The sequence below is a fragment of the Zootoca vivipara genome, chromosome 12, assembly GCF_965207765.1.
Source record: "Zootoca vivipara chromosome 12, rZooViv2.hap1.1, whole genome shotgun sequence".
In the NCBI taxonomy this organism is placed as follows: domain Eukaryota; kingdom Metazoa; phylum Chordata; class Lepidosauria; order Squamata; family Lacertidae; genus Zootoca; species Zootoca vivipara.
The window spans coordinates 36,309,679-36,333,391 of NC_142595.1; the positions used below are offsets into that span (position 1 = coordinate 36,309,679).

At 45.1% G+C, this 23,713-nt stretch overlaps 1 protein-coding gene across 1 annotated transcript in view; it reads left to right on the forward strand.

Annotated features, from left to right (window-relative positions):
- Positions 1–22,330, forward strand: part of CACNG6 (calcium voltage-gated channel auxiliary subunit gamma 6) — a 39,956-nt gene extending 17,626 nt beyond the window's left edge. Inside the window, exons 2-4 of the mRNA XM_035136473.3 lie at positions 17,098–17,172; positions 19,138–19,275; positions 20,188–22,330. Of these exons, the coding sequence (XP_034992364.1) occupies positions 17,098–17,172; positions 19,138–19,275; positions 20,188–20,426 (452 nt within the window). The 3' untranslated portion in view covers positions 20,427–22,330. The remainder of the gene's footprint in view (positions 1–17,097; positions 17,173–19,137; positions 19,276–20,187) is intronic.
- Positions 22,331–23,713: the final 1,383 nt, after the last annotated feature.

Genomic DNA, 23,713 nt, shown 5'->3' on the forward strand with positions numbered 1-23,713 from the left:
TTCCCAGTTAAGCTAGTCTAATCCTAGTGCAGTCTGCGTTGGTGGGCAGCAGCAGCAGCCCATGCAAATTGTTCCTTGTCCTGAGTCTGCTGGTAGTGGGAATAAGCCTACTCCAATTGCCAAGAGGTTATTTGAGGAGGAAGTAGGCTTTGGCAGTAGCAGCATTGTAGGGGCATCAACTGTGGTTGGAAAGGGGAGGAAATCTAGTCCACTGTTGGACATCAACATCTCTGAGGAGATGTGTCTGCTGTCCTTAGCTGGCTGAACATGGGAGCTTGAGAAGTGGCAGGACTGAGCACTATGCTGACTGTACAGTCTTTAAAAATATATATGTTATTTTTTTGAAAAAGACATAATTTAAAGGTGGCTAGCACATACCCAAAACCCTGGATCCAGGCACCTGCAATTTGGTACAGCTAATCACCCCTGGAAGGCCTACCATGTCTCCAAGTTGCATGCACTTACGTAAAACAACAAGGTTATGGCCATTTTACCTTTAAAGTACCAATATTTTTTGGGGGGGGGTCATCTTTAACATGGCTAGCACAAAGGTATAGTTAATCCCCTCTGTGGAATCCCCTCCCACCAGATGTCAAGGAAATAAGCAACTATCTGACTTTTAGAAGACATCTGAAGGCGGTCCCGGTTTGGGGAAAATTTTAAATGTTTGATGCTTTGTTGGTGGTTTTAATGTTTGTTGTGTTGGAAGCCACCCAGAGTGGCTGGGGACGCCCAGCCAGATGGGTGGGGTAGAAGTAATTTTACTATTATTATTAGGCTACCATGTCACCAACTTTCATGCAAATAAAAATAAAAATGTCTGTGTTTGTTTCCCAATACAAGTTAAGGGGAGATCTGAAGGTTCATATTTCTGAATTCAGATTCGGGGTTCGAATCACATCAGATATGCATTGATCTGAACTGAATTAGACCCCAAACCCAAGGGCGGGGAGGCTTGCACATCCAACCGCCCACCATTTATTTATAAGTCAAGTTTCCAAATTTGGCAGAGACTTCTAAACTCTTTCACCTGAATACACATAGAACACATAGATACCTGCTGAAAGGAGCACATGCACACAGGGCTATTGGGCGCAAGGCTTGCATGCACACCCCACCCCTCTGCACAGTTTTAACCCTGTTTAGGCGAATGCCTGAAGACGACTACAGTGTATGAATGCAAAGATGCCCAATGTTGGGGCTTTCCCTGAAAATGACACACAGATTATAATCCTGTCCTTCCAATATGAAAATGAGCCATCACCCTGCAGCTCAAAAAAATAGTCCTGTGATACAGTTTCACTACAGAGCTCTGGAGACTGATCAGATTGTAACCAACTCTGGTTCAAGACAAAAAACAACAACAACAAGGCTGAAAGGGGGGGGGTTAAAGCAGGCATGTCCAAAACCCATTTCCGGTTGATCTAATCCGGTCCCTGTGGCAGTATACAGGTGAAACTCGGGAAAATTAGAATATCGTCGAAAAGTGCATTTATTTCAGTAATGCAACTTAAAAGGTAAAATCAATATATGAGATAGATGCATGACATGCAAAGCAAGATTTATTTGTTGTAATTGTAATTATTTGTCGTTAGGCAGGTCAATTATAAATGGAATGTAATTAATGAAATGTAATAGGGATGTTTATTTTTGCATTATTGTAACTATTTGTTTTATTACTGTGGAATTTCCAAAAGAAAACATTTGTAAAAATTGAAGAAAAATTAAAAACTAATAAGTTGTGTTACTGGAATAAATGCACTTTTCGACGATATATTAATTTTCCGAGTTTCACCTGTATGTCCTCGGGTAAAATTGTTAAAAAAAAAAAAAGCTCATCAACTTCAATCCTAAAAAAAGCTCAACAACTTTGGGGTAAAATTGTAAAACAAAACACCTCAACAACGCCCTCACACATGTTCACTTCAAATCTGGCTCTCTTTGAAAAAAGTTTGGGCACCCCTGGTTTAAAGAAAACCTTGGAAATGAAAGAGTGCCAGTTATATCTGGACACATTCCCATTTTAGAAACGAGGCACCAGTTTTTCACAGCAGGAGGGTAATGACTTAGCGAGGCGGCCATGGCAGGGAACGGACTCTCTCCATCAAACAGAAACTAGACGCCTGTCTAAAAGAGACAGAAGATAGAAGGGCTTGATTTGGATGTCCCTCTTGGCTTTAATCACAGCTTTTCTCATACACTTTGGTTCTGCATCCAGTTGTCTGCACAAGCTTAGCACAATGATATAGACAGGCTAGACAACTGCCTAGGAAGCCATAAGTCAAACACACCACCTGGTGGAGGCTGTATTCCATTCCCAGTTTGTGGGGGGGGGGAGCTTCTGCCCACCCCTGGAAACAAAAAATCTTCAGCCCTTATTATGCCTAAGGGAAAGGATAGATAGTTAATTAGATAGATAGATACAGCAGACATGGACACTGTGATATCTGTTTCTAGAAATTAAACTAAGGAGAGATACATTTCTAGATGCTGGGACTCGAGATTATCTAAAAAAGAAACACCATATTATATGGAAAACCCATGACATGTGAGGATTCGTGATGAGAGAAATGCACACTGTGCCTCCTCAGGGAAAACTTTAACCATTTCTTACTTCAAATGTTCTAGAGCTCAGTCCTGTCTCTGAAAACCAATGCAGCTCGAGTGAATAGCTGTCTAAATAGCACATTTATATTTCTGTCTGCTCTGTTTTTATTTTTCTGATTTTTTCCTGATAATATTGTAATGGTTTTTAAGCCAACTGTTTTCTTTCCATTAACCTTTTCTTTGTTTCTGTTTGCATATTTATGGGTACTTACAAATGGGTGTTCGCTGTGGGATCAGTGCTCCTCATAAATGTATTTTCTTTTATTTTTATTATTTTTGCAGAATCCACACAATGTCATGTGCACCAAAATGCCAGCCTATATTCCCCACCCCACCAAACTTCAATTTAATATGGATCTTCCCTTTCTGGGGGAAATCTGATAGATAAACAAACAAACAAACCACTGGTTACCAACTACCAATTTGTAATACCTCAGCAACCTGCTTTACAACCCACCTGGAAGCACCCTATGGTATTAACCTATTGCAAGCAACTTGTTATTGTTTGGGAGGAAGTAGTGACCCCAAGATTACATTTATATAGAAATTGATGGATATCTCAATTTCAGTCTCTATCAGATTCTAACTTTTCCAAACCTGTGTTTAGTTAGCTCCATTTCCACATCAGTTTGTTTGTTTTTAAGTCTGCATGGAAATTTGTGCACAGTATCGTGTATGTTTATCATGCTAGCATTCTTGTATGGAGCCTGAGGGCCCCATTCCTGCCACTCACCACCTGGCCCAGGGTGGGGCCTGACAGGCCTCATAAGGACGGTTGTTGCTGCTGCTGCTGCCGCCGCCCCTACCCCTGCCGCTGCTGCTGCCCAGGAGAACTTAGAACAGCGCAGAGTTCTTTTTAAAATGTTTTTTTTTTAAAAAAAATAGCTTTTTAAATTCTTTGTGGTGTGGGGGGTGGGATGGATGTTTAGTCGGGTTTGGGAATTTGTTTAATTTTGGTACATTTGTAATTTTTACTGTTTTTGGTTTGTATTGTTTTGTTGTGTTTTGTTTTGTTTTTTGTTTTTATATAGGTTTTATTCTGTTCTTAAGGGGAGGGCTGCCTGGGAGTGGTCCCAGCCAACAAAATGGCTGGGGCAGGTTCCACACAGGGGGATGCACTGGGACAACCGATCTCAGTGATCACGGGTAGGAGGAGGAGTTACGCTAAGACCAGACCATGTCATTACCGAGGAGGCAGCTTTAGTCTTGACCGGACAGATACTGGAATCAGCAAAGGATACCCACACGACCTGAAGGTGCTGCTATGCAATGCCAGGTCAATGATTCATAAGACCACTGCCATCCATGATTTGATCGTGGATGGAGGACTTGACCTAGCATGTGTAACAGAGACTTGGTTGGATGAAGCAGATGGGCCTGTCCTTGACGCTGCTTGTCCACCAGGTTTTTCTTATGCACAGCAACCCAGGCCTTGTGGGTGGGGAGGGGGGGTTGCAGTGATTTTTAGGAAGTCATTAGTTTGCACCAGGCGTCCTGTTGGGAAGACCCAGTTCTCTGAGTGCATGTTCTGGAAGTTGGGCAATAGGAGCAGTACAGGATTCCTTTTGGTGTACCGACCTCCCCGCTGCACCTGCCCGAGCTGCTTCAGGTCGTGGCGGATGTTCTTCTGGAGACACCTAGTTTGGTTGTCTCAGGGGATTTTAACATTCATGCTGACACGACCTTACAAGGGTCTTTGTGGAAAGCATGGCCTCCATGGGGCTGTCCCTGAATAAGTCTGGCCCAACTCATAGCCGCGGACATGCCTTGGACCTGGTGTTCCTCTATGGATGTTGGTGATCTGACACTAAGTAAAAGCGAAACTAAACAAGTGCCATAGTCAGATCACTACCTGGTGCAAGTGGACTTCTCCGCGACCCTAACCCCTCTGCAGGGAGGTGGGACTGGTTTGGATAGTCCGCCCCTGCCACTTAATGGATGCAAATGGTTTCCAGAGAGTGGTAGGGGATGCTTTATCCCATGTTGATGGCCTTTCAGCTGATTCCCTGGTGGCCTGCTGGAATGTGGAGTTAACCAGGGCTATTGACTGTTTGGCCCTCTCCGATTGCATGGAGCCCGGACAGCCCCGTGGTTTTCCACGAATCCGAGAGCAATGAAACAATTGCTGAGACAGCTAGAGCGCTGGTGGTGGATAACTCATTCTGAAGTTGACCGAACATGGGTTAGAGCTCAATGTCGAGCATACCAAGTGGCGGTAGTGACGGCTAAGACTTTCTTCACCGCCTCTATTGCATCTGCAGAAAACAGCAGCAGGAGACTCTTTCAGGTGGTTCACAATTTAGCGGAACCACCTGCTCCATCGGGGCCCAGTACGGGCCACATGATCTCCTGCAATGATTTTGCAAAGTTTTTTACAGATAAAGTCGCTCAGATTCGGGAAGAGGTTGACTCCACCATGGGAGCAGGGCCGGAGCGGGGGAATGCCGGAGCCCTGTCTAGTCATGTTATATGGGATCATTTTCAATCTGTTACCTCCAAGGATGTGGACAGGCTGCTTAGGCGAGTGAAACCAACTACCTGTCTCCTTGATCCTTGGCCATCCTGGCTTATAAAAGCTAGCCGGGAAGGGCTGGGTGATGGGCGTTGCAGGGTGGTGTGAATTAGACAGATTCAAAGGAAAAATGTGAGCTAGATGAATTTCTCCACCATCTCTAAACATGAGTACTGCTTCCAGACTGAATGAGTTAGCTATTCGCCTCCTCCTGTGACTTGACCCAGTTGCTTGAGTAATCTTAACACCATTTGGTTTGCCAGGGTCTTTCTGCATCAGCTTTCTCTCTTTGGCACACTGGAATCACCAGGGCTGCTTTTTTTAATCTGTGGGGAACCAGCAGACAGACAATTCTTTGCTATGGAACAAGGCAATAAGGATGATTGTTGTTGGCGCCGTGACTTCGTCTTTCCTTCGAGCTGCAAGTTTCTTCATGCGTGGCGTGAAAGCACGAAGGAAAATGTGCGAGTGATGTGTATCCCCAGTGTCTCATGCCAGGAGGATGTTGAACCAACTCCCCATAGACAAGATTCACAAGCTGTTCCTGTAGTACAGGGATGGGTAACTTTTCCAGCTGTTGCTGCACTACAACTCCCAGCATCTCTGACCATTGGCTTTGCTGGCCGAGGCTGATGGGAGGGAGTCCACAACCATCTGGAGGACCACAGGTTGCTATACCCCAAGAATATGCTTCTCAGCATAGGGAATGTATGAACACCCTCCCATATAAACCAGTAATGCTGCTAGATTAACCAGTGGTCCATCTAACTGAGCAGCAGCACTAGGATCTAGTCTGACTGGCAGTAGCTCTCTGCGGTCTGAAGCAAGAGATTTTTCCTCATCTGCTTCCCAATATCCTTTCTCACCCAGCACTGCCAGGGATAAAACATGGGACCTTCTGCATGCAAAGCAGATGCTCTGTCACTGATCTATAGTCACTTCTCATATGAGACACCAGAAGTATGTTATAAATAAATAAATAAATAAATAAATAAATAAATAAATAAATCCTTCCAGTAGCACCTTAGAGACCAACTAAGTTTGTCATTGGCATGAGCTTTTGTGTGCATGCACACTTCTTCAGATGCACACGAAAGCTCATACCAATGACAAACTCAGTTGGTCTCTAAAGTGCTACTGGAAGGATTTTTATTTTATTTTGTTTCAACTGCAGCAGACCAACACGGCTACCTACCTGTAACCAGAAGCATGTTAGGAAGACATAAAATTCAAGCACACATCTCATACTCTGCTTTCATGTTATGTATTTTCTTATCCTAAGATTTAATGCCAGCAGTAGAATACTGTACAAAATGAGCTAAAGAACCCAAAATGAGCTAAAGAACCCACTCCTTTCCCCATTGTGTAGGTTCTAATGAAGACCATGGTTAGGGCCTACAGCAGCCATTGAAAACAGAGCTTGTTGAAGATGGATGAGGTGGTTGAGTTGAAAGGATATAGGAAGAGGACAAACTCTACAAGATTTGAAATTTGGGGTTTTTTTTAGTCTGGAGAAAGTTCAGATAGGAAACCTGTAAGAAAGCATATTGTCAAAGCAGAGAGGCAGAGCAGAAAAGGCAGAGAGCTATTATTTCCAAAGAGAAGACTTTATTGCAGAATCACTGGGGCTCCTTGTCATTGATAGAAGTTTGTGAGAGATGATTTAAACAAAGGTGATATGACCTAGGTTCTGTCACTCCATAAATGAAATTCACATTTGGTGTTTGGTGAACTCCAGTCCTAGAGCTGCAACGCTATACTGGATTTCTGAAGAATTGGATTTGTCTGATATCCGGCTATATGAATGACCTTTGGCAGCTGTGGCTCTGCAATGACCCTCCCATTCTCTTTTTCAAGTTGAGCAGTATCTTAAGAAGAATGAGGGTTAGAATAACAAAAACCTCTCAAAAGTCTGAGGATTTTTAAAGCATGCTTCAGCATTAATTTTCTAACAAGTATTTATTTGGGAAACAGCTGGTGGCAAAGCGAATCAACATAAGGTGAGTAAATTAGCGGCAAGGGCCAAAAACGGATATACTGTATAATGAACATAGCAGCAGCATGGCAACAATTAAAAGCAGCAATACAAACATAAAAGGTTATTTTAAAAACTCAGGAAAATAGAACGTCATTTATTTATTATTTTTATATCCTGCCTTTCCTCCAATAAGCTCAAGGCAGCATACACAGCTGTCTTTCACATATAAATTTTATCATCACAACATTGTTAGGTAGATTAGGCTAAGACAACTACTGACCCAAGGTCACTAGTGAGGTTATGACGGGTGGGGGGGGGGTTGAACCTCAGTTTCCCCCATTCTAGTCTGACACTCTTAACTACAACATCACGACTCTAGTTTTGTTTTTTGTTTTGTTTTTAATTGGGCTAACAGCAGCAGCAAAAATACACACCAGGCTGGCACAATAAAAATAAAGGGCTGAGCACACGTTTAAACGTAGAATAATAATAAAAACCCATTACTGTCATAGGCAGGATTAATCTTGAAGACATATTATCACATATTTTTGAATCGACCCTAATCTACTGACAAGCAGAGAGATGTGACCCCAGCTCTTATTTTTACTGCTGCCTATTCAAAACTGCATTCCAGGACCAATTCACACTATCACTTGTTTGCTACACAGTTAATATGTAAAAGTCTTTCCAGAATGGTATGGTCTGGAGGCACATGATGCCGTCACCTTGCTGAAGCTAAGCAGGTCTGGGTCTAGTTTGTGCTTGGATGAGAGACTGCCTGGGAACCACATGTATGCTGTACTATGTTGTGTTCTGTGAATGTGGAATATAAATGTAACAAAAAACATTGATCATAGAATAACTGAGAGCTGAAAAATTCAGGAACGTCTATTTATATGTGACCCAACAAAGTTCCCACAAGAATAGGGAATGCAACCCCAAACCTGAGTATTGTATTCAAAGTAGGGGCATTAAACACACATTTAATATGCTATTAGAAAACATGCACTTGAAGCAAAATTAAACTTACCAGGTCAGTGGCAAAACTGAAGTATAAATGGGCTTCAAAGCAATAATGTCCAAGCAAAGCAGGTCCAGTTAGAAGTCAAATCTCTCCAGTAAAAACTGCTCCACATTATTTTGACTCCGGTCTTCACCATCACCTGCAAGAGATTTCACTTCATTGTGTTTGAGATGTAATCATGAAGGGTCATTCCTATCTTCTTCAGCTGCAGACAAAAAGGTACTGTTCACATGTTTTGAATACTGGAACTTAGCATCTAAAGCACATGAACAAATAATATGGGGCACAAACAAAAACCTCCAGAGTCCTAAGGACAGGCTGTCAATAAGACTTCCAAATAAAGAGGTTTGTTCATTTGCATAGAATAAATTCCCATGGGGGAGTGGCAGGCTCTTATGCTGACCAAAAAATAATCATTAAAATATCTGTACATTCTTACAAATACGCATAGGTTGGGAGCCTGTGTGGCCATGTGCCTGCTATCCATGGGCATTTATGCTACACAAATGAATGCCTGAAAAGGGCTGAATAAGATAGGCTAAAATGTACTTTGTGCCACATAAAGTATGCACTAACATACCACCATTAACACTGTCATTTAGACGGGGGCTTGGAACCTGTGGCCCACAAAACATTGTTGATTCCCCGCTCCAGCCAGGATGACCAATGGTCAGGAATGATGAGAGTTGTCATCCAGTCTGGAGAGTCAGATTTTCTCCATCTCTGATTTAGCCAAATAATTAGCAATGTTTACTTCCAAGGTACTGTATTATACTCTTCCGTCCCTTCGCCCTTTATCCTAACTTGTTTTGATTGCTTGGTTGGTGCACCCAGACCTATTTGGCGGAGATATTTCTTTGTTTACCTTTCTTCCGTGGGACTGAAGGTGCTGTATGGTAATGCTCCCCACTCATCCAGGCCGAGGCCTGCTTAGCTTTAGCAAGGTGGCTGCATTGTGTGCCTTCAGGACTGGCTCCAGGTTCGAAGGGGTCCTGACTAAATGCCAACTCCCACACTGGTGGACTCCCTTAGGGCTGACCTCAGGAGGGGGCAACCTTTCTCAGCCTGAGGATGACATACCTTCAAGGAGTCACATGGCAGCGGTGGGAGGCAAAGGGGCCAGTAGGCTGATTTCTACACATACCTACAATATCCCTCTTTAGCCTCCATCCAAGCAAAGAGGAAGCATTTATTTTATTTATTTAAATATATATATTGTCAGGGGATTGTTGTGGCTACTCCCGAGTAAAGACGCTCCAGTCCGTTCTGTCTTTAAGGGTTTTATTGTGCATACTATTTACAGTGCAGAGAAAGCAGGAAACATGACCTCCTAGTCACTCGCAGAATCCGGCAATGGCGCCCTTCTGCTCCGGGGCCAGCATAATAGCTTGGGCACCCCGAAACGCCGCCCTCTCACCCTACGTTTGGGCATGTGCCTCAATTCAGGCGCCGGAAGTGGCTGTGCTCCCTCCTCCAGCTGTGGGCTAGGGCGGTGCAGGGGCTCAGATATATCGCTGGGCCTTCCCTCCATTCCGCTTCCCTCCTCATTCCCCCCGCCTGACCCGCTGCTACCGCTCTCGCTGGGCGAAGTGCTGGTCAGGATGATGGGGGGAGGCTCCCTGTAGGGAGTCCCCCTGACATATATATATTTACATACTACCCTGTAGTAAAAGATCAGGGCAGTCTCCAAACATAAAATATAAAAATAATTTGCATAGAGCAAACAACTGGCTAGTCAAAAGATTTTAAATGGCTGCATTAGCCTGTCGGCCCATCAAAGTTCAGTGTTTCAGCCAGGCAAAAACATTCAGCAAGGGTGCAAAGCCGTGCCCAGGGGTGTGGTGGAGTCTGAGTAGACTCCCAAGGGCCAGACAGAGAAGCTTGGGGGGTGCATTTGCACCCCCCCAGGCTCCAGGTTCCTGAAGCAGCAGGAGGTGACAAGCAGCAGCAACAGGTTTTTCAAATGCCATTTTAATTCCTCACAATCCCACCACCGAGCACCACTCTGGGGCATTGTGGGAAATTTTAATGGTGGGTAACCAGACCTAGCCCCCTGCCAAGCCTGCTTTACTCCACAGTCCCCCTTAGACCATGAATAGGCACAGGAAGCTGCTCTATGTTGTATTGATTGGGCAAGGTGGTGCGCGACCTGCCTCAGGTGGAAGAATCTGGGGCATCATTAGAGATATCTATTTTTTCTACTCGGTAGTATACGCATGCTCTTAATAAAACTAAAGTCCAACATATTTTAACGAGAGTGTTTGTTATGAATTATAATTATTACCATAATGGGGATGGGTGCCTGGAGCATGTCTGGCTGAGGGAAAGAAATCCGCATGAGGCTTCTGTGGCATTAGGCAACTCCAGACGATTGATTCTGACCTCAGAAAAATGCTCTGCACTAAGGCTGCCTTCTTGTTTCCTTTTTAATTTTCAAAATTGGTAGAACTCCTCTATCCCCATGAAGCAAACAGGAGGAGTTACAAGGTTAAAAAAGGATCATAAGGAGTATATGAACAAGGAGTCAGCTAGTAAGAAGGCACCATCGTGTGTCGCAACTGCTACACCTGTGAGGTGTAATGATTTTGAGTGTTAGATTTACAGTGGTACCTCGGGTTACAAACACCTTGGGTTACAAACACTTCGGGTTGAGAACTTCGCCCCAGGATGAGAACGGAAATTGCGGCACAGAGGCAGCAGGAGGCCTCATTAGCGAAAGCGCACCTCAGGTTCAGAACGGTTTCTGGTTAAGAACGGACCTCTGGAATAAATTAAGTTTGTAACCTGAGGTACCACTGTACATTCAAAGCAGTGGTTCCCAAACTGTAGTCATGTGGTCTGTGGTGTGTCTGTGGGTTTGTGGCTGAATATGGGAGATGGCACATCCATCATATTAAATATTCATATTGATTTTCGGTTGTATATTTATTGCTTCTTTTATTTCTTATATTGTATTACAGTTTGAATGATATGGAACTGCAATTGCTGCAACAGGCAAAAAAAAAACCATTAAGTGGTCCTCCCCCCCCCCCGCCGCCGCCCTTACGGTCCTCAGCAATTTTCAAGAGGCTCATGGGAGGAGGTTAAATCCGCAACCGCGGATCTAGAGAGACCTGGGTTCAAGCCCAGTCCTTGTCCACAAAGCTTAGCCTATTCGGTGACGTTGAAAACCGTCTCTTTGAAGCTGAAGCGTAATAAATGGCAAATTAGGGTTTTCTGCGAATTGCCACTTTTCAGTAAAGAGGAAGTTTCCTCAGGGAAAACTCTGGAGCGAAACTAAGCACGGTTGCACAGGGAGCTTTAAAGTGTGGGCCATGCTTGTAAAAAAATTGTGGAGGAAATTTAAGCGTGGATGCACCCTGAGCCCCAACCTGCTTCCCGTGGCTGATGTGAGGATGAAAGGGACACACAGACACATTCGCACACCTGGCTCTTGGCCCTGAGTTCATTCAAGGAAGGATGGGATTAAAAATACATCAATCAAATCAACCATGGATTAGCAAAATGGATTACCAGGCCTCACTGGAATAGGGTGTAGCTTGATGGCTTACATCTGGCTGAAAGCCAGGACTCCTAGATTATCCAGGAGGGGAAAGTGAAATCAAGGGAGTTGCGGCAACCGTTTTTGGTTGCTGTGGGAAGGAAATGGGGCTTGATGTGACATAATGGGAAGGCCAAGAGCCAGGGCCCCTATATTCAGCTGTCTCCCACGGTTGGGTCCAGGAGGGGTTGGTTTCTTTCTTAGCCTGACAGGGTTGAGTGACTGTGCTGTAACTCAATCATCGGCTTGGGCTGGTGGGCCGCAGCTTGGAGCGCAGCCCAGAAAACGGGGATTGGAGCCAATTACTTGGCTAATACTCCTGGCTTATCTCCCTGTAACCAGAGCCATCCCTGCGTTTTGCTGAGCTAGGCCTGACTCTGAGTAACTAGCCACTGGAAGACATGTCTGGAAAGTGTGCACACGGCAATCATACGCAAGTTTGCTGGCATGTGATTTTTTATTTTTTTTAAAAAGTCATTGATAGAGTTGTCTTGGGCAAAGCACTATATTTAAGCAGTCTACCTCAGCATTGCTCTCGGCTCACTGACAAAGCTTTACATACAAAATTGGTGTCTGAGGAAAGGAAATGGGGCTAATATTCCCCCCCCTCCACCCGTATGCTCAAACTGCGTGAGCTAGTTTATATATTCAACAAATCAAATTGTAAAGTCTTTCCAAGGATGTTCGATGTTGGGGTGCAAATTTCTGTTGGGAGAGAGACAGGGGAAATGTGTCCCTGCTAATTCTCCTCGACCTCTAAGCAGCTTTTGATACCATCAACCATGGTATCCTTCTGGCGCAGCTGTCTGAGTTATGAGTGTGTGGCACTGCTTTGCAGTGGGTCTGATCCTACTTGGATGGTCATTTCCAAAGGGTGGTATACAAACATACCCTTTTCTCCAATCTATTTGGAGGTAACGGTTGCTCCAGCGAAGGCAGCAAGCGAAGGAGGATGGTTTCCCCTTCTTCCTATGCTGCCTGGTGTTCTGCTATGCTAGTAGCAGCTGGGAAATTTATTTTACCAAGGACAACTGTAGTGCCTGAAACTCAGCAATCAATTCAGATTGATTGCCATCACTAATCTCCATTCTTCCTTTGCCCTTATATAATTTTAATATAATATGGTGTGCGCCTTGAACTCTCCCCAGTTCTAGAGGACAGTTAGGTAAGACATCACTGCTTTTCAGTGCGAGATAACTCACCATTTAATAATTAGAACTGACATTGGAAAATGAATTTTGGGCCAGAGTGCAATTCTGAACCAAATTCAATTTAGTCTAGTTAGCCTGGGGGCGGAGTTGAGGAGAGACCTGAACGTATACTGTATTCTCTAATTCAGCGTTGTTTTTGTACATTCCAAATAAAGTTTCCTGGACCAAGCATGTGCTCAGAGATGCTGTTCTTTCATTTTTTCATCGTCTATGTTGTCCAGGTAGGGTTGCCAGACTCAACAGAGGACAGGACTTCTGTGCCTTTAATTGCCCTTTTCTCTTTTGAGTCTGGAAACCTTAAAGAGAAACCAGCAGACCCTTTGTTTAATTTCCAAGCAAAGGGTTTGCTGGTTTCTCTTTAAGGATTCCAGACTCAAAAGAGAGCAGGGCAATTAAAGGCACAGAAGTCCTGTCCTCTATTGAGTCTGGCAACCCTATGTCCAGGACCATCACCACATTTGAGGGAACCCTTGGCAAACTGCCCTCTTTTGGGGCTCCTTCTACATGGATAGGACCCCAAGTGTTATGTATTAGTATATGTAGTTTTCCCTCAGGTCTTTGACAGTTGTTTTAGGAGGGAACTTTAGGAGGGAACTTGGAATTATGTTTGATACATTGTTTGAGCCAGCCTCTACAAAAGCAGGCCAGCTCGGCAATGCAGTTCAGTTCTGTTCTGGCTTCTGAATAAAGAGCTTCTTGAAGAATCGCTGTGTCGTCTACCCACTATTTAATACCAGTGGTGTGCTTAGCTGGTGGCAACAGTGGCAGGCAGTCATTTTAATTTCTCAGAGTGCCCTAAAGCGACACTGCATTGAGATTGCTATTAGAATATAAAATGGCTGCCTGCCACTGCCAGGTGCAAGGCAACTAGGGGAGGCACTTGTACCAGTAGTGGGCCTTGTTAGAACGCTATGGGCCACATCCTCTTCTACACACTTATTAAACATATCAGGGCCCTGTCACACTCTTAATGTATTGCGTATACATCTCGCGACTACATGTGATGTTGTGCTGGACCATAACCTTCCCCTCTTTCCCTGCCTTCCTTTGAATATAACCCTACTGGTCAAAAACCTACATGCAGCTGTTGTTGGGGAGAACCAGGGAGCCAGTAGACTTAACATTGAGCATATTTGTGAGCACAATTATAATTCCTGTAAATGTCTCACACATGCATGCATCCACATTCTCTCTCACTCAACCACATGGTGCACTTGCTCCTCAAACCCTGGGGCTACCTGGAATTTGTCCAGCTGCAAAGGCTGCAGTAATTGCTAACTCTTCTCTCTCTGGGGACACAATTAAATCCACTCCACCAGGCAATGTAAAATCTCAGAAAGGACAACCCCTGAGGCCCGAGAGGCAATGAATCTTTCTTTGCCTCCAAACCCTCTCCTTCAGTTGCCATGTTCCAGAAATTGTCTCCTTCCTGAGCAAAGTGTGTACACGTAACAATGGCTAATTGCAATCATTACCTTAACTCCTGAGTTTCTCACCAATATCCCTATACGATGCTTAAAATCTATATCCACCAGCAAATACAGTGGGAATTTGGAAAATCTAGGCATCTATCCGTTTCTAAGTTACCACAGAACTGTGCAGCATTTTAAGAAATCGTGATGTGCTCTATGTTTTTTTTGCTTTTAAAGGCTTCTCCAGATGACCTGTTCATCCTGTTTTGCTTGCACAAATCTGATCATGCCTGTTCTTTCTTGAGCATTCATTCTGACTTGTTTGCAGCGAGGTTATAGTTAGCATCATAGAACTGCAGAGTTGGAAGGGACCATGAGGGACATCTAGTCCAACCCCCAGCAATGCAGGAATTTTCTGCGTAACATGGGGTTCGAACTCATGAGCCTGAGATTAAGAGGCTCATCATGCTCTACCAACTGAGCTACCCCAGAGCCAATGTTGTATGTTGCAAAATTAGCAGATGCATTGCATATATTAGCATGTGTAGACTAAAATAACCTCCCAACAATTTTGACTTCACCCCCAAAGGCACACTCTTTCATTGTCTGCCAAGACAGGCAGATGCCAACTAGTCTATAATGTATACAACAAAAGGGACTGTCACAACATTTGTGGTTAAAGAAACTGAGCTATTTTCCCACTCACATATTATATTTTTGTGATGAGCTCCACATCTATATATATAAAAATGTAAAGTGTGCATGTGTGTGACACCGAACGGTTCTCAGAAACCGCTTGACCGATTGCATTCAAATTTGGACACAACGTCCCAAGCGAATGCCCGAAGGTTGTTATAAGGTTTGCTAAGACAGATGTCAAACCTTTGGGAAGTAAAACACCAAAAAAAAAGTGTTTCAAAACACTCCACTCAGACGAAAGTGCATGGTGGGAAAAGAACTAGGTTACAAACCAGCACCCTCTAGTGGTACTGCACCTATAAAACCTTCCCTCTCAACACCACCTAGGTCGAAGCCTTTACAGATAGGCCGAAGCCTTTACAGACTAGGCTGAATAGAGGTACTGACTCGTCTGGGTGGGGATTTGGGGGAGGGTGGGGGGAGAAGGGGGTGTGATATGTCATGGGTCAGGACAGGGAGGAGGGAATCACAGGGATAAGCCGGGTGGTGGGGGGAGGAGGGGGGAATCACAGGGATAAGATGGAGGGGACGGGGCGGGCTACGTCATGGATCGGAACAGGGTGGGGGAAATCACAGGGATGAACCACAGCAACGTGTGGCAGAGCCAGCTAGTGTATATAATAATAATTTACGTGGGATGCTGGCCTATCAATTTATTGTCACATGGATTTTACCTCTTACGTCTTCAGCAGCCACTGGTTTTGAGCAAGTTTCACTGCAAGTTTGCCTATTTTATAACAATTCCTTGAGGCATCCAAGCAAAAAATTTATGTAACTTCCCTGTCAATGCGGAATTTGTTGACAGGGGCCGAAGAGCCTGCACAGCCGAGGTGAGCTGTAATAGTCACTCAAAACAACTCCCTCTATGAGCATCTTATGGTGAACTGTCACCGGATCTGCCTCCAGCCTGCAGAGTGCAGCTCCCAGGTGTCAAGATCTAAGACTTGAGCCTTTCTGATGCTCGGTTACAAGTGTCAACACAGTGTTATAATAAGCCAACAAAACAAAAAGTTGAAAGAGGTACTCATCGTACCAGTTAAGGATTAGAAGCAGTAATTATTTAGGGTTTACTTATAAAGCCTCTGACCCACTTGCAGAGGCTTTGCAACAACCCACAGGTGGTGAACTCTGTTCTAGGAGAATGGACCCACAGTGCATTTTGCTCCTGTGTTAAGCAAGCTAGAGAGAAAGCAGGCATATATATTTGCATTTTAACTTAAGCATCCTAGCTAGCGGCATCTTAAAGGTAAAGGTACCCCTGACTGTTAAGTCCAGTCGCGAATGACTCTGGGCTTGCGGTGCTCATCTTGCTCTATAGGCCGAGGGAGCCGGCATTTGTCTGCAGACAGCTTCCGGGTCTCGTGGCCAGCATGACTAAGCCGCTTCTGGTGAACCAGAGCAGCGCACGAAAACACCGTTTACCTTCCTACCTATTTAACTACTTGCACTTTGACATGCTTTCAAACTGCTAGGTGGGCAGGAGCTGGGACCGAGCAACGGGAGCTCACCCTGTCGCAGGGATTCAAACCGCCGACCTTCTGATCGGCAAGCCCTAGGCTCTGTGGTTTAGACCACAGAGCCACCCGCGTCCCAGCAGCATCTTAAAGCGGTGAATTTGCATTCTTGTGTTCTCCACTACCTATGTCCAGACCAGACCACACCAGATTTTACTATGTGCTTGCAGCTTTTTGCAATTCCATTTAATTTATGTAGCACCAGTTTTTATGCTTTCCCCTTGAAAATTAGGGTGTTTCTGATACAGGGATAATCTGACAAATTGGGTAAAATTGGGCTCCAAAGTGCTCCACTCAGGGTCACAGACTATTTTTTTTCTGTGTTTTGGGGTGGGTGGATCAATTGACACTTTCTGCTGCTCCCCTTCCCATAACCACTACTTTCTTGGTGCATTCACTTCTTTTCTATTTCTTTCAATCCATCAGATTTGCACAAAACTGGAAAACTATACTACCAGCAAAGCACATTAAAAAAAATTCTACACCATATATATTTGGCACATAGTGTATGATGAGAATTTATAATAGCTTCCATTTATTTTCCCTCCTTTGCCTTCTGCTCTTATTTTTTCAATGCCCTTTTCCTGCCTTCCTTTCAGAAGCCAACTGTTCTTATTTCAAATTCTTCACTACTGGGGAGAATGCTCACATCTTCCAGAGGACTACTAAAAAAGGTGAGTCCATCTACCCATCGAAAAGAGGGAGCCATGTTGGCCTGTCGTGCAAAATCCCAGCAGGAACAAATTAAAAATGCCCCTGTTTATTAAGTTATTACCCCACCATTCTGTCCAAGAGCTCAGAGTGGTTTACAAACTTAAATAAACTACCAATAAAGCACAATTAAAATGATATATGACATGACCCTTTATGTCGCTTCTAAACAAGATTCTTCAATGCTGGGGCAGCCAATACTCTTAAAGGAATCCTAGATGAGAATAACAGCAGCAGCAGCAGCAGCAGCAGCAGCAGCAGCAGCAGCAGCAGCAGCAGCAGCAGCAGCAGCAGCAGCAGCAGCAGCTTTATCTGAGCAGTTAACAAACAATATTTAAAGAGGCAAAGGATCGGGGGGGGGGGTGTTTCTCCTACACATAGACATTTGTATCTCCTCACCATCCTCCAAGCAGGTGCCACCTGGCTGGGGGGAAAGCAACAGGAGAGACGGATTTGGAATTACCGTATTTTTCCATGTATAAGACTAGGTTTTTCCACTTAAAAATAATGTCAAAATTTGTTGTTGTTTAGTCGTGTCCGACTCTTCATGACCCCATGGACCAGAGCACGCCAGGCCCTCCTGTCTTCCACTGCCTCCCGCAGTTTGGTCAGACTCATGTTGGTAGCTTCGAGAACACTGTCCAACCATCTCATCCTCTGTCGTCCCCTTCTCCTAGCAAAAAATTAGGGGGCGTCTTATACTCTGGGCCATCTTCCCCATTTTCTTAAATCTGAGTCCCCCAAAATATACATGGGGGCGTCTTATAGGCGGGAAAATATGGTAACTGAATTGCCCACCATTTTATGCTCATCTGTTTTACAGACTTTGGGTGTGAGGGTTGGATAAGTAAATAATAAAAGTGACAGGGCAAAGGAACGCTTCAGCTCACACAAAGACATGACCCTCTGGACCTCTTTAGTCTTTTCTACCACACACCCCCTACGTGATACATGTACAGGGAAGGCCCACTCTTGAAGAGCAAGAGTCTCTGCCATCACACACAATGCATTGTGCAGGCTTTTGAATTTCACAGAGCTCCTCCCTCTGAAACTCGAGGAGAAAAACAGGGGTTAGTACTGGGACTGCCACCTGATTAAAGAAATCACGGTCAATCAACCACGTGTTTTCATGAATGAATCCGCTAAGCAATCATTTGGAAACACATACATTTTTGTTTTCATTAAAAGCAAGAGCTCTGAGGCAATAGGCATCCTTCCTTTTGTTTTTAGAGCATGTGTCATAGCAAACATCACCACAGTTAGAAGAGTGGGAGAAAGCCAGGAGGGATTTTGCCCAGCACCTGCAGTTTTATACGAGTCCTTGAAGGCAAAATAACTTTTAGAAAATTAAGAAATGCCCATGTTTTTGGTTGATTATAGTCAATCTATCACTCCTGCCCTAGTTTAACAGGAGTGGGGTGGCATGCTGGTGTCTAAAGCTTTTAAAAACTGTTAAGAATCTTAACCTTAAGCAGGCTATTTAGGTTAAGGCCCGTGCCTTGTTCAGAGAATCTCAGATTACACAGAGGCATGCTGGGACAGACAGTGGCGGGCGGCTCTCCCTTCGAAAACATAAAATAACCTGCTGAATCTCTCTCTGGCATTCCTCTCCGTCTGCAGCCCAAGGTCCCTTCAGGCTGGTTTACCAAGCCTCTCTCCAGCTGCCCTGTCCCATCTCCTACACTTCCATTCTTATCGGGCCTCACTCAACACCACACCTCAGCCATGGCCGTTTATCACATAGCACATGATTGTGTGGCTGTGTGTCCCTGTAATGCCACAGAGGCTGTGCATTCCCTTCTGTGCCACACACACACAGGCAGAAGCAAGTCAAGTGGGTAATTGTGAATCTGTCACTCTTTGCATCTACAAATGTCTGCTTTATCTCCCTCCGCCGCGCTGCTGGCTTGGTTGGCATCGCTGTGTAGAACTGAACATCACGGCAGCTATTGTGTCCCTCGTCAGCATCACCCTAATGGCCATGGGGTCCCTCTGCATCACGGTGGCTCTGAGCAAAGGGGTTGAATTTCTCCTGAAACCAGCATCTTGCTTCTTTATCATATCAGGTAAGGCAGCCCACCCCGCAAAACGCCCTCCCCTTGTTCAGGCCTGCCTCACAGCGCTGCCCCAGAACTCCCTGCATTACTTCAGCCACCGCGTTCCTGGGAAACAAATGTCATTTCCAGGCAACCTCTTTACTGGGCATTTGTCCCAGTTTGCTTGCACAAAAGTAGCAGAGAGGTTACATGGCCTCTTTTAAGTCATTGATGCCCATCTCATTTTACTCTGTGACATTTTTAAATCTATTTTATTCTTTTACACTCTTGCATTTTTTATGTGCTTCCTATTTTGTTTGCTCGGCACTGGGCATCGAACGCAACAATAAAGATTGGGCCTATTTTTTAAGCAGGGAGGTTACACAATGCTGTCTGCTTTGGATCGTTCTTTTTTGTTCGTGCGGAGGTTATACAACGCTGCATCACGCAATGGTCACCCCACGCTTTGCTTTCCTTACCACCAAAAGTAAAGGGGGAGAAGACAGAAGCGGGTTTGTTGCAAAAGAACTTCAAGACTACTTTAATTGTGAAAACCTAAGCTTACTAAGGTAGTGATGCATCTGAATACCAGTTGCTAGAAGCCATGGCGGGTTGCAAGGAGAATGCTCCTGTGCTTGCGGGTCCTGCTTGTGGGTTTCCTCCAGGCACTTGCTTGGCCACGGTGAGAACAGGATGGGCCGTTGATCTGTAAGCACACAGAGTTAAGTGAGCCACTGGTGACAGTTAAAAGAAAACACAACACAATGTACCTTCATGTGGTCCAGTTAACTCTAAGCCAAATGTCTATCTGGGAAGCTTCCCATAGTCCTTTGTTTGCAGTCTTCGTTCACAACTAGTATTGGGAATGATGCCAGGGATGGGGCAGGGAGGTCGCCGAAACTCCCAGGACTGCCTTCTCACTTATTCTCTCTCCCTCTCTAGGCATTATGGTGCTCATATGTCTGGAGGTTTTCCGGCACTCGGTTCGGTGGCTTATCACCTCGGATGAGACCATCCCACTGGAGTACGAGTATTCCTGGTCCGTGGCTTGTGCAGTGGCGGCTGGGGCTATCCTGATCTTTGGCGGAGGCTGTTTTATCCTTTTGTCCATGCCTGGCTTGCCCAAAAAGCCCTGGGAATACTGCATGAAAAGCCGCAGCAGCAGCAGCAACGCTTCCTAAAAACCGTACGGGAGAGAATCCCAAAGTCTCTCTTTCTCTCATTCTGCCAACAAACACAATCATACACACACACAATGACACACAAAAACATACATATACCTCCACCCACCCCCTAGGGGGCAGAAAGAACCGACCTTCTCCCTCCTACATGCCTGCCCCCTTTCTCCATCCTCTGGACTCAGTTTTCTCCCATCCCTGTTTTGTGACTTGTAAATAGAACCTCTAGTGCTTGTTTTGTTTTAGATTGGCGGGGAGGGGGGGGCGGCTATGAGGAAAGGGCTCTGCTTGTGAATGAGGGGACAGCTGTGCTAATGAACTGAGAAATTACGAGGGGAGGGAGGATAAAGGGCTGTATTTTAAACCCGGTTTTTATAAATGGCTATTTATAGCTCAATGGAGGGGCCGTGTCTTGGACTCCTTTAAATCTACGCCATGCGGTCAAGCATTAGATCCTCATCTCAGTTCCCCCCTTGAGTGATGCGCCACGCTGAGCAAAAATCCCATTCCTTCCCCTTCGTACAACCTCCAGGTACAGAAATTAAAAGCGCCCTGTCCCCAACTGGCCCTATGACTCTTACATGGTGGCAAAAAGCCACACACAGGATCAGCCTAGAAATCCCAAGGAATTATGGACAGGTACCCTGAAACACAGGGCAATTTTTAACCAGTCATTCTGGGAACTTGGGGTGGATACAGTCCATAATTAATTTCTGTCAAGGGCCATGCCAGCAGCCAGGAAGCCCAGTGCTTTCAAAAGTGAGGGGACTTCCAGGCAGAATGCTTATTGGGCACCCATCCCTATTTGTTTGCAAGGAGATGAGGCAATATTGGCTATTTAATGAGCATTAATTCTGGTTTGTCTGTGGGAAGTTTAGGCAAAGCGGCATCAAAGCAAGTGCCATGCCACACTTTCCTGTGCATTTCCCCGTCACTTTCCTTACTGCAAAAAAGCAGATCCTTTGGGAAAGTGGGTTTGTTGCACAACTATAATTGTGCACCCTAAATTTGCCAGCACACAATCAAATCCCACCAGAATATAGTGACAATCTGGAAGCACCCAAAATGAATTTAAAGGTAAAGGGTAAAGGGGCCCCTGACCATCAGGTCCAGTCGTGTCCGACTCTGGGGTTGTGGCGCTCATCTCGCTCTATAGGCCGAGGGAGCCGGCGTTTGTCCGCAGACAGCTTCCGGGTCATGTGGCCAGCATGACAAAGCTGCTTCTGGCGAACCAGAGCAGCACACGGAAACGCCGTTTACCTTCCTGCCGGAGCGGTCCCTATTTATCTACTTGCACTTTGATGTGCTTTCGAACTGCTAGGTGGGCAGGAGCTGGGACCGAGCAACGGGAGCTCACCCCGTTGCAGGGATTTGAACCGCCAACCTTCTGATCAGCAAGCCCTAGACTCTGTGGTTTAACCCACAGTGCCACCTGGGTCCCAAAATGAATTTAGAGGCAACTAAATGAATCTCAAAACATGAGTCTCAAATGAGTCTCAAAACATGAATTTTTTATGCAAAAAAGTAAAATTATCCTACTCTCGCCTTTAAAAAATAGTTAACAATTCCCATTTCTTCCTGTTGTTAGAGGTGCTGTATTAAAGAAAACATGGAAAAGATTAAATGCCAAGGACTCAGCTGGCAGCTCTTCCTCAGGTGCAGTTCTGTGCTTGTGGAGAAAAGCTGGGAGTAGAAAATGCCCACCTTAAGAGCATTGGGCAGAGAAGAGGTGCTAGGAGAACACAAAGAACAACTGGGTCATATCCTGAATTCAGGGCATTTGTGCTCAACAAGACTCCCTAGGTCATTGATATACCAGTAAATGTTATGGAGAATTTAGCAAAACCTATAAATAAGGGGAGTGGTGTTAATATAGAAAGCGAAAATAATAACACATATTTCTCACAACTTGAAATTCCAGATTTGACTTTGTAAATGCACCACTTTTTGAATCTGGGCAAAGTTTTCTTTCAGCCCTGGCAAAAACCATGTGGAGAGCTGTTTGCAGTCTCCCTTGAAGCTGAGAGTTCAGGAACTTCTGTACCACAATCTTATTATGGGAATACACCAGAAGCAAGTGCCTTAAACAACAGCAGCTGTGCAACGGAGGCTGGCCCATCAGGGAGGGAGGGTGGGGCACTGCCTCACCTGCCACCATTACAACTGTGCGCTTCCAACTCTCAGGCACAGCTGTTAAAAACCGTCCTGCCTGGTTAAAACTGGCTGTTAAAAGTTTCAGCCAATTGACCTGTTGATTAAAGTTTGCAGACCTTCTTGTCTTGGGAAGCTCAGCTTTCCATACCACACACAAGCTGGGGGTGCACTCATGAGCCCATTTTTTAAAAAAATAAAATAAAAGGAGGAGGGATACACCTACCAAGAGAGTCTTACCAAAGCAAATGCATTTTACAAATTCTTTTAAAAGTTTAGCTGTAGGCTAGGGATGCGACCCTCCAGAAGTTGATAAGACTCCCATCGGAGATTAGGGTTGCCAGACTCAATAGAGGACAGGACTTCTGTGCCTTTAATTGCCCTGCTCTCTTTTGAGTCTGGAAACCTTAAAGAGAAACCAGCAGACCCTTTGCTTGGAAATTATACAAAGGGTCTGCTGGTTTCTCTTTAAGGTTTCCAGACTCAAAAGAGAGTAGGGCAATTAAAGGCACAGAGTCCTGTCCTCTATTGAGTCTGGCAACCCTAGCTAGGGATGGTGGGAGTTCAACAGAATCTGAAGTGGCACAGGTTCTCTAGATAGGATGGGTTTTACATATTGGTGCAAGATGCTCTCAGCTGGGCTCCTTCCACCTTGCTGAGATCACTCATTCAGTCTCTGGCCCCAATCCTCACCCCCACCCCCACCCAGAAGGAAAGAGCAGATGAGTGAATAGGCAATGGCAGTGACTGCCCCGTCTCATATTTATTGCTCATTGCATGGTCCCTCTAGGCCACAGGGATAGTGTGGCTAAACGGATGTCCATGGAAAGGGGGAACAGCAGCACTGAAGGGCCGTCTGTGGAGGCATGGGCCTCGGCAGCTGCCAGATGATGCCAACCCTTGATGGCAGCCCTGGCTCTAGGCTGCATGCTTCCAGCATGAGTGTTTACTTCCTGTGTTTAAAATCAACACTGACCAATGAACAGATTGCAGTTAACCTTGCAGCATAACTGACCCACTGTAAGCAAGGCTTTCGTCCCATCCCCGTCCCCCAATTGTTTCCGAACTGGATATTGTGTAAATAATGCTCAACTGGAAAAATTCCAAGAGCTCTGGCCAGGTAGTGGATTAATTTTTAG